Source organism: Dreissena polymorpha, chromosome 11 (genome assembly GCF_020536995.1).
Source record: "Dreissena polymorpha isolate Duluth1 chromosome 11, UMN_Dpol_1.0, whole genome shotgun sequence".
Lineage (NCBI taxonomy): Eukaryota > Metazoa > Mollusca > Bivalvia > Myida > Dreissenidae > Dreissena > Dreissena polymorpha.
In genome coordinates this window covers 70317234-70335421 of record NC_068365.1, presented here as the reverse complement: position 1 = coordinate 70335421, position 18188 = coordinate 70317234, and the positions used below count along the sequence as shown (strand labels likewise).

At 34.6% G+C, this 18188-nt stretch overlaps 1 protein-coding gene across 1 annotated transcript; it reads right to left on the bottom strand.

Annotated features, from left to right (window-relative positions):
* Positions 1–3859: 3859 nt before the first annotated feature.
* LOC127851571 (uncharacterized) lies at positions 3860–17856 on the bottom strand. The gene is made up of 4 exons (XM_052385406.1): positions 17762–17856; positions 10642–10741; positions 7522–7590; positions 3860–6501 (listed from the first exon to the last, which is right to left on the bottom strand). Exons 2-4 carry the CDS (start codon positions 10699–10701, stop codon positions 4447–4449), a joined length of 2184 nt encoding a protein of 727 aa, XP_052241366.1. The 5' UTR covers positions 10702–10741; positions 17762–17856; the 3' UTR covers positions 3860–4446.
* Between the last annotated feature and the right edge of the window lie 332 nt (positions 17857–18188).

Genomic DNA, 18188 nt, shown 5'->3' with positions numbered 1-18188 from the left:
ACCAAAATACTAAAGATGGTTGCCAGTGCGGGCAACCAATAGTAATAAGTTAGTTTTAATCAATGAAATATCATTGTAACTTTATTGTTATAAGCATTGTATTAAAGTTGTGATTGAGGTAAGCTTGTTGTTAATAATATAGTATATTTACTTTTTAGCTCGACTATTATATATGAAATATATAAAGTGGAGCTATCCTACTCACCCCGGCATTGGCGTTAGCGTGCAAATGTTATAGTTTGCGTACCACCCCAAATATTTCCTATGTCCCTTGACATATTGCTTCCATATTTTGCATATTTCTTAACCAACATGACCCCAACCTAAATACAAGAGCAGACAACTGTATCACTTGCATTTTATAAGAATTATGACACTTTTTCCATGTAGAATATGCATATTATTGATAACTCTACAATGTTCGAAATTCGCACTAGCCCGGGGCTAGTTGATCTTGTTTCGGGCTACTGAATTTCAATGGGTACTAGCCCGATTGGGCTATTGATTTTTCGAACTTTTGAAATTAAAAATGCTCAAAAATATTATTTTCATCCATCGTTTGAACCATACCTTAGAGGGTTTATTTAGCTTCGTATCGTGTTTCCTCACCCTTCCGATTATGTTGACATGACGAGAGTTTGAATGAAATTTTTTTTTTGATTCCGTGCAAATAAAATGCCGATCTACCCAGGTTGTTCAATTTGCTGTACTTTCAGAAAACCATACAAGTCTACAAATGTTTTAAATGTCCGCCATCTTGGATTTGTAATGATCTATTGACGAATAAACGCATTGCAATATCATATTTTAATAGAATATGTCAACCAAATTATATATTGATAGCATAGTTGCTTGGTTACTTTTTACTGGTTTTCAGTTTTGGCAGTCAAACGTTATGCATATTTTATTTCACGTGCAAAGACTTACATTGATTGTTTTTGGACAGTTGTTTCCGGATACGGTATTATCTGTCGATTTTAATTTATTTTCGACATTCTTGATAAAAAAATATCTAGAATGATGAATACACATGCGATGTTACGGATGGTCTGGTTGATAATTTTTCACATTGTACTCACCAGAATTGGACCTAGAAAGACTATAAAAAAAAACAGTAAGCTAGGGGGAGGAGACACTGCCCTCTATTCGCTTTATCATACGGCCTCAGACTTTCGGCTAAATGTTTCGGATTTCAAATTTGGGACAATTGACATCTAAAATTATTTACAGACTGGATATAAACCTTTGCATCTTGACTGCATGTAAGGTATTGATTGACGAATATCGTCATACATAAATATTATAATCGTATTGTGTCATTGAAATATTATAATAACATTTCCAGTTAATTGGGATCAACTGTTAGTTGCAATCCTCATCAATTACACCCTACCTGCAATAAAATCTACCCAGAACCGCAAAAATATAAACTTATTTTAAAAACTTGTGATAAACAGTTCGGGCTAGTAAGCTTTGGTTCGGGCTAGTGAAAAATTCCATCTGGTAGCCCGAACGGGCTAGTGGTTTCAAAAGTGAAATTCGCACACTGACTCTTTGTTAAAGTGTGCGTACCACCCCAAATATTTCCTATATCCCTTGATATATTGCTTTCATATCTTGAATAATGTTAACGTGCATATTTTGTATTAACGTCTTGTTATTGTAGTGTACATATTTTTCGGATTTCGGACAGCCCATTCATTGAGTATTATTGTTGTGGTTTTGTAAGTACTCTTCATGTAAAATACTGCTGTTTAGATGTTCATTTTTAGTCGTATATATATCAGGATTCAATACCTATACCTTAGTGAAAATGGCATCGGAAGAACATTTGTTCATTGTACTAGATAAAAGTAAACATTATATCTATCCATCTTATTGTTTATTGCAGTTTCAGTAATATTCTGTCTAAAAATGATTTCAACATGATATAATTATAAATCATGGCTAGGAAATGTGTATATATGAAGCAAAAATTAAAAATAGATGGTTCATTTTTTCCCCATTTACATGTATGTATCCTATCTATGTATACATCTTTTGTTGTAAATAGTTATGCGACATGTCGGGAAACGCCCAGGACAAATATATCGACGTAATGATTTTTTCACTTATGTGGGTGTATGTTGGCTCCACTTCACACGATACAGTCATTGTAGTTTAATTGAAAAATGCATCTTACAATGTGAGATGAGTTCTGGGTTCAAGCCCCAGCAGTGGCCTATCAAGTGTGAAATACGGAGCCTTTATGATAAAATATACACAGTTATCTTTTTAAACAATACAATTAAATATAAGGAATAATGTTAAAGGGGAATTGCTGCTTAGCTATTTTTGGCATTGAATAACAGGGTTTATATACACCCCAAGGATAAATGCTTCTAAATTTGTAAAAAAAAACAAACAAGTCGAAGTGTGCAGAATATTAAACATTTGCAGCTTTCTGATGTCTAAAAGTCATCAAATGCCACTTAAAGTTTACTTTTTTTTTGTACAAAATAACCCATTTTGTGCTGTCCATTATCGGTTAATGTTTTACGCTGTCAGGTCCAGAAGCGCTCATTCTGTAGCATGTTTGGACCATAATCTATAATGCGACCAAGTTTCAGCAGATTCGGTCCAGTGGTTCTGATTTTATACGCTGTGCCTAGCTTTTATTGAGTATAAGTACTATAACTCACTGATTTATGCACATGAGCTCGGCTGTTTTCGAACAAAACCTGAGGTTTTGTCATAGCAAGCTCATTGTGTCATGAAGTGTCTTTTCGCCATCCGGCGTCCGCCATGCTAAAACCTTAACATGAACCCATTGTACCCACACATTTTTTTCGTACCTATTTTTTTCGTACCCAAATATTTTTCGTAATCAAATGTTTTTCGTACCCAAATTTTTTGTGTACCCAAATTTTTTTTGTACCCATTTTTTTCCTACCAAATTTTGTTTGTACCCAATTTTTTTTTCGTACCCATTTTTTTCGTACCCAAATTTTTTCGTATCCAATTTTTTTTTCGTACCCATTTATTTCGTACCCAAATTTTTTTCGTACCCAATTTTTGTTCGTACCCACATGTTTTCGTACCCAAATTTTTTTTCGTACCCTTTTTTTTTTGTACCCAAACTTTTTCGTACCCACTCTTTTTCGTACCCACTCTTTTTTTTACCCAAAATTTTTCGTACCCAATTTTTTTTCGTACCCAAATTTTTTTCGTTCCCATTTTTTTTACTACCCAAATTTTTCGTACCCAAATTTTTTCATACCCAATTATTTTTTGGTTCCCATTTTTTTCGTACCCAATTTTTTTTCGTATCCAAATGTTTTCGTACCCACATTTTTATATTCTTACCCTTTTATTTTTTTCGTAGCTACCCAAATGTTTTTCGTACCCAATTTTTTGGTCGAAATAATCGGTTTTCAATTTGATTTGATCTCCCCACTCATTCCATCCCGCGAAACCCTTAAGGTGTCGCAACTCTGGTAAAAGCAGTTTAGTTATGTTTTAACAGAAATAGACGCACTGGAAATAAAACAAATGAAAAAATGAGAATAAATGCATTTCGATGTTATTGTCTTCTCGGTTTATCATGGAAAGGAATACATAGTGCTGATTGGCGATACGTTCCTCAATCATGCATTGTCTGTTCTGAGGTTATAAACCATTGATTAGGCATGGGTTTTATCACTTTTTGAGCGCACATTTCTACGCACATCAAGTGTAAATGAGTGAATAAACATATGGACATTGTTCAACTTGGTATTGTATTGTGTTCAAGTACTATATTTAAGATTTAATTTGCAAAGAACGAGAAAAAGGTTAGCATAAGCATTTCATGCTCGGGTAATATACACAAAAGCATCAATTTAAAATTTACAAATGTATTCATAGCAAACAAGCTCTATTCATATATGTTCATTATTCAATGCAGTAATACATTTTTGTATCAAATCTTTATATTCTCCATCCAATTCCTGCGCAATTGAGAAAGATTGTATGTAGCGTACATCTTGATTTTTTATTCATTTGTAAAACGATTTAATTACAATTTGAACTGTAAAATGGCTTATTGACCTTGCTGGGCACACGTATATATTCCACGTGGAGATAAATATATGAATTATATGTATAGTCGTAGTGGTTGATTATAACTTCTGATTCTAAAGTGCGTCCAAAAGATTCATCACAAAGCACGTGCATATAACAATTTACACATCATCATGCGTATTTGACATAAATAAGAGAGTATTCAACACACCAATTCAGAGTGTACAATATAGCGATGTTAATATTTTGAAACATACAAATACATTGCCTCTTCTTACAGTTAATAATACATGTACAAATCATTAAATTACATAATCGAGACTAACTAACTGGTCACAAATATCTTATATTTAACATAGGTTTATAGTTATTTGTTTAATGTCGTTACAATGTTATATTGTTCTTTTAACCACTTATGAGACGCATAATACGCAGGACGTGCCAGTTAGCGGCGTTGTTTGTACGACGACAACGCAACGACTGCTCGTAGTAATGTAACGCTCCTGCATAGTCTCCTTCCATTTCGTAACAATGCCCGAGCAAGTTCAGTGCTGTCTCTTGGTGATACATGTTGAGTTGATTTCGTATATCTATATAAGCCTCGAGGACCCCCATAGCATGAAGCTGTTTGTCACGTTCACCGAGTCCCCCATACGTGAGATACTGCAGATAGTGTAGGAATGGACGGGCATCCACCTCAGCACTGTCAATCCATTGTTTATCAATGATATCTCTCTGTGCCATTTCCTCTTCAGTGATATTGCGATTCATTTCAAACAATAAAATTACAGGGGCACAGTGCGATTCCTGTCTTAAAAAATTTACACAGAATGCTAATGGAGGTTCACTGTTGTCAGTGTTGCCAAATAGCATATCAGCAAACACCTTCAGATCCCTGTCTCCCTTTAGTCTTCTAAATACACACAGAGCCTTGACCTTGCTGGGATACCTCCTCTCCACATCCTCCAACACTCGAACTGCCGCTTGTAGATGACCACTGCAGTATAGCATAGAAGCAAACTTTAAGCGACTAGAAGCTACATCCGAATTTAAGGAATATCGGACACGCCTTATATTTTCGCTGTCAAGAACGTTTTGTAGTCGCAAATAGTAAGATGATTGAACTGAAATGTGTAACGGATAAAAGTGTTTAATCAATTCAAGAGCAGCAGTTTTTGACATGACATTCGTTGAGTTTTCAATACATTCAAAACAATTGTGTATTATGTATTTTAATTTATGCTCGAAGGTTGTATGAGAACTGCTCAGTTTATGTTTGATAACTGTTAACACACGTTTCAAACTTTCCAAGTACTCAAACTTCAGCAGTAATCTGATGCTGTTATGTAATAATACACCTCTGAGTTCTCCAGCCTGTACAGTATGCCGCATACTACATGCTTGTAACCGACATCCTATATTATCTATACCAATACAAAAAACATCTTGTAAGTTATTACTTATCAACGAGTCTATATACACTAAAAGGCGTTTCTGCAGCAACTTTGAGAGTTTCCCATCGAACAAGTTCACACCTTCTATGATATAATGCGGAAGCCTTCCCAATCGCAGCCATCGCCTTAATAAGTGTAAACAGAGCAAAAGTACAGACATAAGGTTGTGTTCGCACCACAGAGAAGGATGTGTTCTTTCCATGGTGAAAAACATTATAGTTTTACAATGAAAGCTTGTAATAGCATCCCCCACAATGTAAGCAAATAATGATTTTTTGATAAGTTTTAAAACAATGTAACATTTTATTTGAGTCATATTGAAGCTAAATGTCAACATTCGTTCTATGAGGTCTGGAGACAGTCGCCATTCTTCTCGCTTGTAATCACTTTCTGGATGTCCTGCTGGTACCAGGAAACACGGAGCTATCCGCGCAGCCTCGAGAAGCTGAACAGGTGGCCAGTGTTTACCTCTACATCTGTCTATCCAGTGCTGTATTTCAGGAAGAGGTTTGCGTACATGAAATGTACATGATACTTGATCTCTAGTATCATACGCGATTTTATTTTTCCATCTTTCAGCGCTGAACAGTATTTGCCCAGAATCTTTCCTTACGAACATGTCATCGGTCAGACTGGTCACTGGTTCCGGTGTGTCGGTATGGATGACTTGTAGCAAGTACTGTTGAGGTGGAGTGGTGTTGTCGTGGAGCATCAGAAGGTTATACATCCCAGTCCTCCAGTCTTCCCAGACTGTCATGATATTACATTTGTTGTAGCTTAATAGGAAATCAATATCAGACTGGAGACCGGGAGTTGTGGTCCCTTCCGACTGGCTCCCGAAATGAAAACACTCAATGTTGTTTCCTTGTAGTTGAAATGCTATTTTCTCAATGTGCTCCCTCCGCAAGAAAGTTCTCCTCCGCTCCAATACAGTTTCCTTCCCAGCTCCACTGTCGTCAAGTGCGCCAAACATCCGAATAGACAATTCTGCGAAATGCTCTGGAATCTAAATATGCATATATTATATTACTTTCAATTAGGTTTGATCATTTGTACGTATATATTGAGCATAGTTTTGCAATGTTTTCGATACACATTGCGTATATTATTTGTTTAATTTTATATCAATTAATTACATGTTTCTGTTGATAACTCTTTACTAGTACATCTTTTATCGTTTGTATCAAACATGCAGCAGGTGAAATATATCAAAACCAAATGTATTGATAGTACTTAATATAAAATAGTTTTAAGTATGTAAGTATATTAAATCGACAAACATGTATACGAGAACTGATAAATCCATACGCGCGCTGATAGATATAAATCAGATATGATTCAAAACAATAGGCTGAAGTCTTATTTAAAATTGTAATTTGCTCCGTTTATGTTAATGTGGATGCCCTGGTTGCCTGATTGTGAGTTGGAGACCGACCTGTCGGTTCGCAGGCCTGCCAGTCGTTGTTTCAGTTAGCCAGTCAGAAAGTATATCAGTCACTCCTTGTGTCTAGGCTGTCTATCTATATATTTGTCTGTCTGTCTGTTCCGCTATGCCTGTCCAAAGAAAGACTGACTTACTTCTTCAACGATGCCTGTCTGTATTCTGAACTTCAGATTAGCCTATGCAGTCATCATAGGCTGATCAGGGTCGACACTTTCCGCCGAAAGTGGATTTTTTTCTGAAGAGTATTCTTTTAAAAGAGAAGTAAACTAAAAAGCGGAAAGTGTCGTCCCTAATCAGCCTGTGCGGACTTCACAGGTCTGTGCGGAATACACAGGCCGGTACTGACTCGCTATTGTGGGACGATATTTTAGGCACATGCCTTAAGCCCCGTTTTCACAGAGCGCGCATCATGTATATATGTGGCTTTCTTGTCTGTCTATTTTTACATTTCTGTGTGGTCAACAATTTGTGTGTCTCTCAGTCAGTTTGCCCGTATCTCTGAGAACGTGTTCTGTATTCCTTATGTTCAGTATAACCTTACAATACAAACAACTAATTTTTAAACAAATGCTAATGATATACCTGCATGATTGATTGAAGGTTTTGATGATGCTTTTTGTTCGACGCTCTTCTGACACCAATATCGCTTTCCTAATAAAAAACATGTACCATGATTAGCAAAAATTATATACTAGAAACTCTATTTATACGATTCGAAATTTTGATGAAAATATAATTACAAGTTAATATCAATTTATATAAAAGAACACATCAGTTAATTACATGGTCCACTTGATCAAAGTGACTTGCCTGTCATTGGCTTTTATGGATAATCATATCCACTATATATTTGTATCAGATTGTTGAAAATCACAATGCATTAATTTCTTATGTTGTAGAATAAATACATAATTATTTAGTATTAAAGTGTTTCGCTAGTGTATTCGTAAAAAGGAAATATTTAGAGGATAATACACGGCTGAGCCGGGGCGGGCAGTGATTATCGGCCCGCAGGGAGCATAACGGCCCGTATTAACGTCTTTAATATATACCCTACTTTGTTTTGTTTATCTTTGTTTTGTTACGTATTTCTGTGACGTAATTTCTGAGACGAAACTATTGGGACGTGGAAAGTTTATATAGAATATTTTGGAGCATCGAACGAAAACAAAAACGTATTTCGGATTGTGCATTTGTCGTGCACAATTGGAAGCTTTGATAAAATTCTTGTAATCGCGCCGACAAGTAATTCAATTTTATAAATCGTGTTTTTGGTGACAGTGGGTAGCATTCGCTACAATCGTTTAAAGGGGCCTTTTCACAGATTTTGGCATGTTTTGAAGTTATTCATTAAATGCTTTATATTCATAAATGTAAACATTGGATCGTAAAAGCTCCAGTAAAAACTCAAGAATAAAATTTAAAAAGAAAAAACATTGCCTGGAGCAGGTTTCGAACCAGTGACCCCTGGAGTCCTGCCGAGGTCCTGACGTAAAATCGCTTTAGCCTTCTCGGCTATTCATCCGAGTATACAAAGTAGTGTATTGTATACCTCATATACGCAATCTTCGTAGTTTCACAAAAGTTAACGACAACAACAGAACTTTCCAAATTATTCAATGTTTCGCGTTGCAACGCTTCATAATTTTTAGGTTTTAAAATCGTCAAAAGATGCATATAATGGCTATATTTGACCATGGTAAATGTTAAGTAATACTGTTTCCTTACACATATCATAACTAAAACAAAAATTTGCGAATCTGAAACAACTTTTTGCAATTTTGTCAATTTACAAAAACGTGAAAAGATCCCTTTAAAAAAGTATGATTCAAAATAAATATAGATAAACGAATAGAATACAAAAAACGGATTGCACATCGTTGTCATTTAATTATTGTAAGCATCGGATTAAAGTTGTCATAGAGATAATTGTGTCTTTTATTTTTAAAATTTTGCTGTTTGGTGAATCCTGTTTAAGCTTAAATAAAGGCATCAATCTAGTGTGAAGCACAGCTTTAGTTTCAATCGATATTTGTATTATCCCAATTGTGTGCTACCTGTCATTTAATAATCTAATAATGATTGATTATTTCGTTGATTTGTGGCTAAGGCTGAATGTGGACGCAATTTTTTTCCAGTTTAACGTCACACGCACATATTCTGAGGGCCGATTATAAATAATCGACCTTAGGGCCAAATATTTATAATGACCCCGCAACGGTGATAAAGGTACATGTATGACAAACTGTACAAATTTGTTACTATACATGTATATAGTAAGGTATGTATTATATACATATTTAGTTTCCTTTGGAACAAATGACACTCGAGCGTGGTTTATTGTGGCAATTATATTTGTTGATGCTCCCCTGAGAAGAATGTAGTTGTTATTTAACAAAATATGAAATATGAACCATTGGTTTTTACAAGGGCTGTTTGTAAAACATGCATGCCCCCCATATGGGCTCTCCGTTGTAGTGACAGCCATTGTGTGAATGTTTTTTGTCATTGTGACCTTGACCTTTGACCTAGTGACCTGAAAATCAATAGGGGTCATCTGCCAGTCATGATCAATGTACCTATGAAGTTTCATGATCGTAGCCATTAGCATTCTTGAGTTATCATCCAGAAACCATTTTACTATTTCGGGTCACCGTGACCTTGACCTTTGACCTAGTGACCTCAAAATCAATAGGGGTCACCTGCCAGCAATTATCAATCTACCTACGAAGTGTCATGATCCTAGCCATAAGTGTTCTTGAGTTATCATCTGGAAACCATTTTACTATTTTGGGTCACTGTGACCTTGACCTTTGACCTAGTGACCTGAAAATAAATAGGAGTCATCTGCGAGTCATGATCAATCTACTTATCAAGTTTCATGATCCTAGGCCTAAGCGTTCTTTAGTTATCATCCGGAAACCATTTTACTATTTCGGGTCACTGTGACCTTGACCTTTGACCTAGTGACCTGAAAGTCAATAGGGGTCATCTGCGAGTCATGATGAATGTACCTATGAAGTTTCATGATCCTAGGCCCAAGCGTTCATGAGTTATCATCAGGAAACCATTTTACTATTTCGGGTCACCATGACCTTGACCTTTCACCTAGTGACCTCAAAATCAATAGGGGTCATCTGCGAGTCATGATCAATGTACCTATGAAGTTTCATGATCCTAGGCCCAAGCGTTCTTGAGTTATCATCCGGAAACCACCTGGTGGACGGACCGACTGACAGACCAACATGTGCAAAGCAATATACCCCCTTTTCTTCGAAGGGGGCCATAACAAAATATGAAATATGAACCATTGGTTTTTACGGCAATCATTAACATATAACGCTAAAACAATTTTCTGAAATGTATCGTATAACATAATCGGTTTGTGCTATCTATGTTTCAGTGACTCAATACAATCACAGCATTTCCAAATGACGTTATATTTAGACAAACAATTACAGCAGAGCTAAGCCGGGCATGATCATTTATATCACATACTTTCTGTTCTTAACTTAAATTTCTACTGAGACAGCTTTTCGTAAATTTATTTACATTAAGTTAAAAATGCAATTTATTATGTTTCTCGTTTAAAGTAATTTCTGTGACGAAACGCAACAGTTTATGCTACTACAAGTATTGTGTAAGTTATAATGTTACAAAAACATGCTAACATAACATATAGGATTCTTTGAAAGCACAAACCTTGTTCTGCATCCTTGATTCTCTTGGCGCGACTTCCATATCCACTGAAAGGTTCCACATCTTGCTAAACGCAACCTGTACTTCTTCAAACTCGTGTAACCTGAACGTATCAAGAATTAATCATTATTAACATGTGATCTGCGATACTATTACGATGCTTCAAACGTTTAAATATAAGGTACATACCCCAATCAAATAAGAAACAATTTAACTCAGAGTAATATATTTATTTAACTTCAAAGCTCGCAATAAATCACATCATGGAGCATATTACATTTCGCGTACATAAGGCTGCACACAACAAACTTTGTAGCCACCAATGCGAGTTGGCCCCGGTCAAATTTGTAAATAAAGAGAACATTGCTTAAGTAAACACTTTTTGAGTGTCTAAATAATAATGAATGTCAGGCTTGAGTTGTGGTGATTTTTCTTGGATGTTTGTAAGTTATCAAAACATTGGTATTGTAACTAAAGCTACATACAGGAAGTAGAATTAATGCAATTTGAAAACAGGTGTAATGCTGGCTCCGGACAGTATTTCTGTTGAAAATTTGGCGTATGGACATTGAACTATTACAAAAATAACTAATTAACACTAATGCGTTGATTTGTTCGGAAACAATACATATTCAATGTTTTTTATTCCGTTCGCTTAAAGATATTAAAGATACTGCATACTTTTTTTTGAACGTCAGCTGATAAATACGCGCCGATTTTAACAAACGTTAAACAACATTCTATCTCAGAGAAGTGGGAACACTGTTGAAGCGGAAGCGGTGTTCGTGATCAATATTTTAGCCATCATATTGTGTTAGTACTGTTTCTGAACCCGTCGTGGTTAGTTCATTGTTTACAATATATACCATGTACATTGAATTTGCGAGTAAATAAAGAACATTCCTGACTTACCAACACACACATGAATGGTCATAATTATGGGAGCTTTTGCATTGTATATGATATAAAATATGCTTTATTGCAGTATAATTGTTATATCCAGGCCTTCATTTTTAGATCTAATATTATAAACAAGTGGGTCAAACGTCCAAGGTTACTTAACTGGTCCAATTATTCGGCCGGATATTCACCTTTTCGACATTATTTTAAGGGAGACAACTCTGGATGATAGTGAGGTCGGGGGGGGGGGATACTCGATCACCTACTGCAGTGCGTCTGCATACAGTTCTGTGTTGAAGCAAGTATAATTTCCCAATAATTTGCAGATATTACTTATATGGTATGATATTTTTTGTAATTTTTATTAGCTTAGTATCTTTGATTTAAATGTCATTCATGTTTATTCTTTATTTCGATTTTATTGTGTTTAAAATAGGTAAAAAAGAAACATGCTAAAGCGGGTGGGATATGGAAAAACATCTTACTTGTTAAGTTTGGGCAAATTAGAAGTTAGATGACATTTGGTAAAATACTTTTCTTTAAAAAGAACAATTATTTAAAAACAGATAACTTTGCTGTCTTTAAATGTTATTGAATGGTTTATTGTTATAACTTATAGAAACTTTTTTTCAGGAACATCACAGTGTCAGCATAAACTGGGATAGTGTATCTAATTCTGCATGAAGCTCAAGATTTCTACACCTGCAATTTTATTAACTCTTGCAATAAATATTATACATCATCACAGTTACATAACTATGTTCTTTGAAATAAATAAAATAAATATACTTCAGATGTGTGTCTAATCCATACCCTTACATTAAAAAATATCCTACACATTCAGAAATATAATAAAATGGATGGTGGTTTAAGTTGCTACACATCCAATGTTGTCATGTAATCATTTAACATAACATGTGATGTGTTGACATGACTATTAACACTGCCAAGAAAACATTTACTTTGAATTTAAATAAGTGGCCCTGGTCAAATGTCCAATGGCTTAATATCCATATGGGTTAAACTTTCACCTGTATCACAGTCATCCTTAATTGGTTGTGTGTTGGGCTATCCCAATTAACTACCCGTCATGGCAAATTTGTTCAAAAGAAGACAAGTATCAATGTTTGAAGAATTGTTATTGCTCTTACAGTCTTGACGCTAACCCCTAGCCAGACAGCCCGGGGCTAGTGATATGTATTAAATTTGGGCTATTAAAATTTCCTGATTCATATAGTCGGGCTAGTGGGTATTTTAATCTGTTCTATAAAGATTCAGGCTGCCCTTATTTGTTCAAAAATGCTAAAGTGAAGACTGCTTGTATATGCTGGTTAGTCCGAGACATTCCAACCAACAATCAATCACTGTGACAGTCCAAATACTTTCTCATTAAAGTGTGTGTACATGTATTTGCAGGAGCTTGTGTGTGTGTTTTGGTACAAGCTCATCTCAAAAACTGATTCACTATTTAGTTTTTAACCTAAAAGAAGTAAAACCTGACTATAAAATGAATACTATCATTGTAAAGATTTTGTTGTCGGGATGAAATATAAACTGTAATCCCTATGATTAACAGAGAAAACATTAACCGAAAGCTTATTCCTGTTGATGTAGCAGAGCCAAAAGACCTAGAAGTATAGATGGTTTATGGGTGATGTTCCTTATGATAGTACTAGTAGGTACTAGTTGGTTCGTCTTTTTGGATACAACTAATACTATATTATTTTTTTCACTAATAAAATGGGGTTAACTTAGTAATCCTGCTCAGTGGTTGAATCTTCAGAAAATGTTAACATCAGCACATAGTTGCAACGTATTTGATACATGTATGCCGGTGACCCTCAACTGCAATTTTGGTAACAGACACGGTAGCCTAAGGTGTAATTATTTCTAAGAGATGAATCCCAGTTGAGGCTTAAACTTACCAACCCATGAGTGAGTCAGAGATCAGCACTCTACCGGTTTAACTGGCCGGGGTAAGCTTGGAATTGGGGACTTTCTTTTGCTTAATAATGATCTTAAATAATATTATAGTTATCAGCAATAGATTTTTATGTATTTTAAAAGCACAACAAGTTAGGCTTGCAACAGAAGTAATACAAATATATAGATTATTATACAATTTACAAATTTAATAATAAAGTAGTCTTATGTTTACTAAAATGTGCAAATACAGTACACTCCACGCGTTTTCCCCAAAAAACGCGCTCCCTCCGCCAGGGTTGGCATATCGACCGGTCAATTGAGTATTGACCGGGCCTGCGGTCAATACCCCGTTAAAACCGGTCAATACTGGTCAATACTGGTCAATAATGGTCGATTGAAAATTGTAGCATTTAAACATCACAAAGGAGCTTTTTCATATTAAATCAATAATTATTCTGTAATTGATACACTTTTTTTAAAGTTATTTATTGTAAAAAAAATCTTTAAAGCTGTAAAAATTACTTCTTTATTATTTATGGAAACGGCCTAAAATACATAAGGACTGAGGCAATATCTTTATCTCAGTGTATCACATCTGTTACTAAAGCATTATTACTATTGTAGTTACCACAGTATTCCACTTATCTATTGATATATCTATTTGATAAGCAGATGGACAAACAGAACTCTTGTGTTTTCTAGGGTCATAAATTTGGCCCCTAAGCCTTAATTGGTAATAAAATGCATGCAGTGTTATGTCTCTCATATTGACAATTAAACAAATCTGTCCTTAACCCATTCCGTGCGGGAACCGAATTTTAAAGGCCTTTGCAAACAGTTTGGACCCAGATGAGACGCCACAGAACGTGGCGTCTAATCAGGATCCAAACTGTTTGCTTTTATGATAGTATTCTTTGAAAAAAATAGAAGAAAATGCTAATTTTAGAAATTCTGCAGACGACATTTTAGCAGACGACACATTTCCCAGCATGCAAAGGGTTAAGCTATATCATATCACTCACACAAAAGGAGATTACTTGCTTTTAATTAAATAGTTACTTCTAACTTGTCTCCTTTCTGTATTAAGAGGGTTTTTTTCTTTTTATATTTTTAAGTTCAATTGGTATTCAAATGAATAAGCAATCAAAGTTCTTGATTTTGACAATAAAAAATGTTTTCCAATTGTGGGTCTACTCTAGACTCTTCTTTTCAATTATTTTTTCTTTTAATAATTATTTCTTATTATGTTTTTTATTTTTATATCAATGGAAAATAAAAGATTTTTTGACTATTTTGTTTAAAAAGTATTTAAAGAAATCTATGCAAAAATACATGACAAGTAAGGGTCGTGTTAAAAAGGTGCCATTTAAGGCCCTATTAACAGTTTTGAATGCCCCAACCTGTAGAGGTGAGAAGACTGTAAGAAGACTGTGGGGACAGTGGGACATGAGGAATAACTCATAACCAGTAATTGACAGGTTCTTGTTGAATCAAGCACAGAATTATCTGAGCATTAATAATTCATTAGAATTGAAAAAAAGTTCAATCAACCAGAAAAATCCAATTGACCAACTTTGACTTATTGGAAAATTTTTGAGAGATTGGCCTACAAATTGCATTAACAGGTATAAAATAGTGGGTATTAATAGCTTAAGATATTATTGGCAACATGTCTTTTTAATTGATATTATCAATATTGTTTAATTAGGCATGGAATATTAATCAAAATTGGGGGCAAAGTTCAATCGAGCAGTATTGACCAATAATGACCACTTCGGGAGTATTGACCAGGACGGTTTTAACCGGTAAAAACCGCCGGTTAAAACCGGGGGCGGTCGATTGGTGCCAACCCTGCCCTCCGCAGGGTTTTTCTGCTAGCGAGTGTTCACGTGGCGTTGAGAGAGCGAGGTGAACTCGATAAAACGCTCGGCGTTACGCCGCGTTCGCTAATTCCCGCGGCGTGTATTACTTTAGCCTAGTCGGTAAATGCAGACAATTTACCCACCTGCGATTGAATATACTGAACTAAAACTCGGTATGATGATTTGATAAACAATGTGGCGTCTAGTTTTTTCCCGTATTTTTATGGCGGCTTACATGTATGTTTAATAAATATATAAATAAATATGGTTTTTAAAATGCTCACGTAACACATTTCAAACTCGCCGGAGACATATTAGGAAAAAACGTTTAATTATCTCACCAATTTGTTTACGATTGTTCAATAAATATGGCATCTGGGGTTAACAAGCTTTTAATAATTTGAACTATTCAATTAGAGTTTTGCCCATATAACCCAGTTTCGAATTTGGTCGATATATTTATTTCGACATTTGTCATCTGCGCAATAAATGTGACCCCTAAAGTGTTCACAAGGTTCCCCTTTAGCAATTTAAGAAGAACTGCCCACCTCCTGACAGCCACGGTTTTCAACGAACCAGAACACATTTTGAAATCGGCCCTGATATCATTGTGAAGATTGTTATGAGATATTATCTCTTTCAAATTGAGCTATAAATGTAGCATCTAGAGCGGACAGAAGGTTTCACTTTTCAATAAAAATTGCCCCGCCAACTTTTCAACGGACCTGAACAATTTTAGAACTCGGTCGGTATATAATTGGGACAAATGTTCTGACAAAAAATGTGGCATGCAAAGTGTTTACGAGGGGTTTCTTTCAGTTTACCAAATGACATAGTTTTTGTACTTACGCAATTAATTTTCTTACTCGTTCGCTGTATTACTAGCACACATGTTTGATCGATTATATGAAGATTGTGAAAAAGTGTTGCCTCTAGTGTGACATAAATGTAAATAATGGTGACGCACGGACGAATGAAAAAATATTATCACAAAAAGTCTTTACGTTGTGCTCAGGTAAGCTAAACACAAGTAACTAATAGACCAGTTGATTGGTATTGCTATTGTTAGCCATCATTCATGCTTACTGGTTGGAAAAAACACTGGTAAGAGTAACTTAAAATATTTGCATACAGGACAAGTGGTTTTAGTCAATACATCGATAAGATGTCAAAAAAAATCACTTAAACACCTTAATTTTAATGTATGATGTAAAAAGGTAATGCAACAATTGATGAGCACTTATCTAGGACAAACTATTTTGGATGTGTAGCAATGTCGTTGTAGATGTAGTTGTTTATTAAATGTAAACTTTTGGTTTACTTTTGGTTTCGTTTTTTAATTCTAAAAATGGTGCAGTGCCTTATAGATGTTTATATTGTTATTGCTGATGGCGCAGCGGGAAATACATTTAAGATGTCAAAATGATACAATTTATTTAACAAAGTAACGCTTAATTATGTGACTAAAAAGTAAAGTCTTCGCATAGATTTAAAATAAAAGTAGCATTTTCAATTGTATAAAATACATAATTTACCAATGATGCGTTAGATATCGAGTTGATTCTACACGTTATGACGTTATGACATCATTAAACACGTCACCAGTTATTAGCCCGGATTTCGGGCTGATAAAAAAAACTTGAAAAACAAACGCAACAATTGAGGAGAAGAAAATACATATCAATTTGAATGCCAAAAACAGAGTAGTATTTACATGATAAGTAATGATCGACATGATCAGTTATCAATCAGTCTGAATCCAAAATCTGAGTAGAATTTACATGATAAGTAATGATTGAAATGATAAGTAATGATTGACATGATAAGGAATGATTGACATGATGAGTTATGCTTGACATGCTCAGTAATTGTTGACATGATAAGTAATAATTGACATGATGAGTAATGATTGACATGATAAGTAATTATTGACATAGTGAGAAATACTTCACATGATAAGTAATTATTGACACGATACGTAATAATTGACATGATAAGTATTGATTGACATAATAAGTAATGATTGACACGACAAGTAATGATTGACATGATAAGTTATTTAACAGTGTGAATGCAAAAAAGCATATTTCATTATTGCAAATAAAATCAAAACAGTATGTGTATGTAGAAATTGTAGGCAAATCATAAGAAATGTATATAAGTATAAATATAAATCCCCATAACTGCCACAACATCCATTATTTCATTACCAATTATTTGATTATTTAATTAATTGTTGAGAAGTCTCAAATGTTATCACACTGTTCATATGTTCGAATGCAACACAACGAATGTAATTTACAATTATAGCTTTAACACGGTCGAATACTTCAAATGTCACTGCACATATTACAAATTATATTTTAGCAAAAGATCAAACAATCCTTAATAAACATGTTTTATAAAAACCAGAAGTAATACAAATAATAACTCACTTGTTCGTTCGAATTTATGTATTGTGACCATCCGTTGAAATCAAAAGTAAGTTGATATGAATTGTACGGAGATTTCCAATGACGCATTTGAAATCGAAAGTAAGTCGATATTGAATTTGCGGGGATTTCCATTGACACAGAATTGTTTGGGTTGTTTCGACTTATTCATCGATTCTTTATTTTTCGTGTAATTATTTACATTAAAAGGACAAGTAGTTCATGCTCTGTTAAATAACTTAACGTGGATGCATTAAAACCCATTTTCCAGAGCGATGCTAATATCACAATAATTCTTTTTTTCCAAAGAGAAATTAAAACAATGGATTTTTCACATTAAATAAAATAAATATAGATCTGACGATTATAGAATAATTTAATAAGTAAAATTGAGCAGCGCCGTGGAAAAACTGAGTTTAATGCATTTGCG

Coding starts and splice junctions, on each gene's coding strand:
- LOC127851571 (XM_052385406.1), bottom strand. CDS start 10,701: ATGTGGAACCTTTCAGTGGATATGGAAGTCGCGCCAAGAGAATCAAGG. Junction 7,591..10,641: donor AATCAAGGATGCAGAACAAG/GTTTGTGCTTTC, acceptor GTTTTTTATTAG/GAAAGCGATATTGGTGTCAG. Junction 6,502..7,521: donor ACCTTCAATCAATCATGCAG/GTATATCATTAG, acceptor ATGCATATTTAG/ATTCCAGAGCATTTCGCAGA.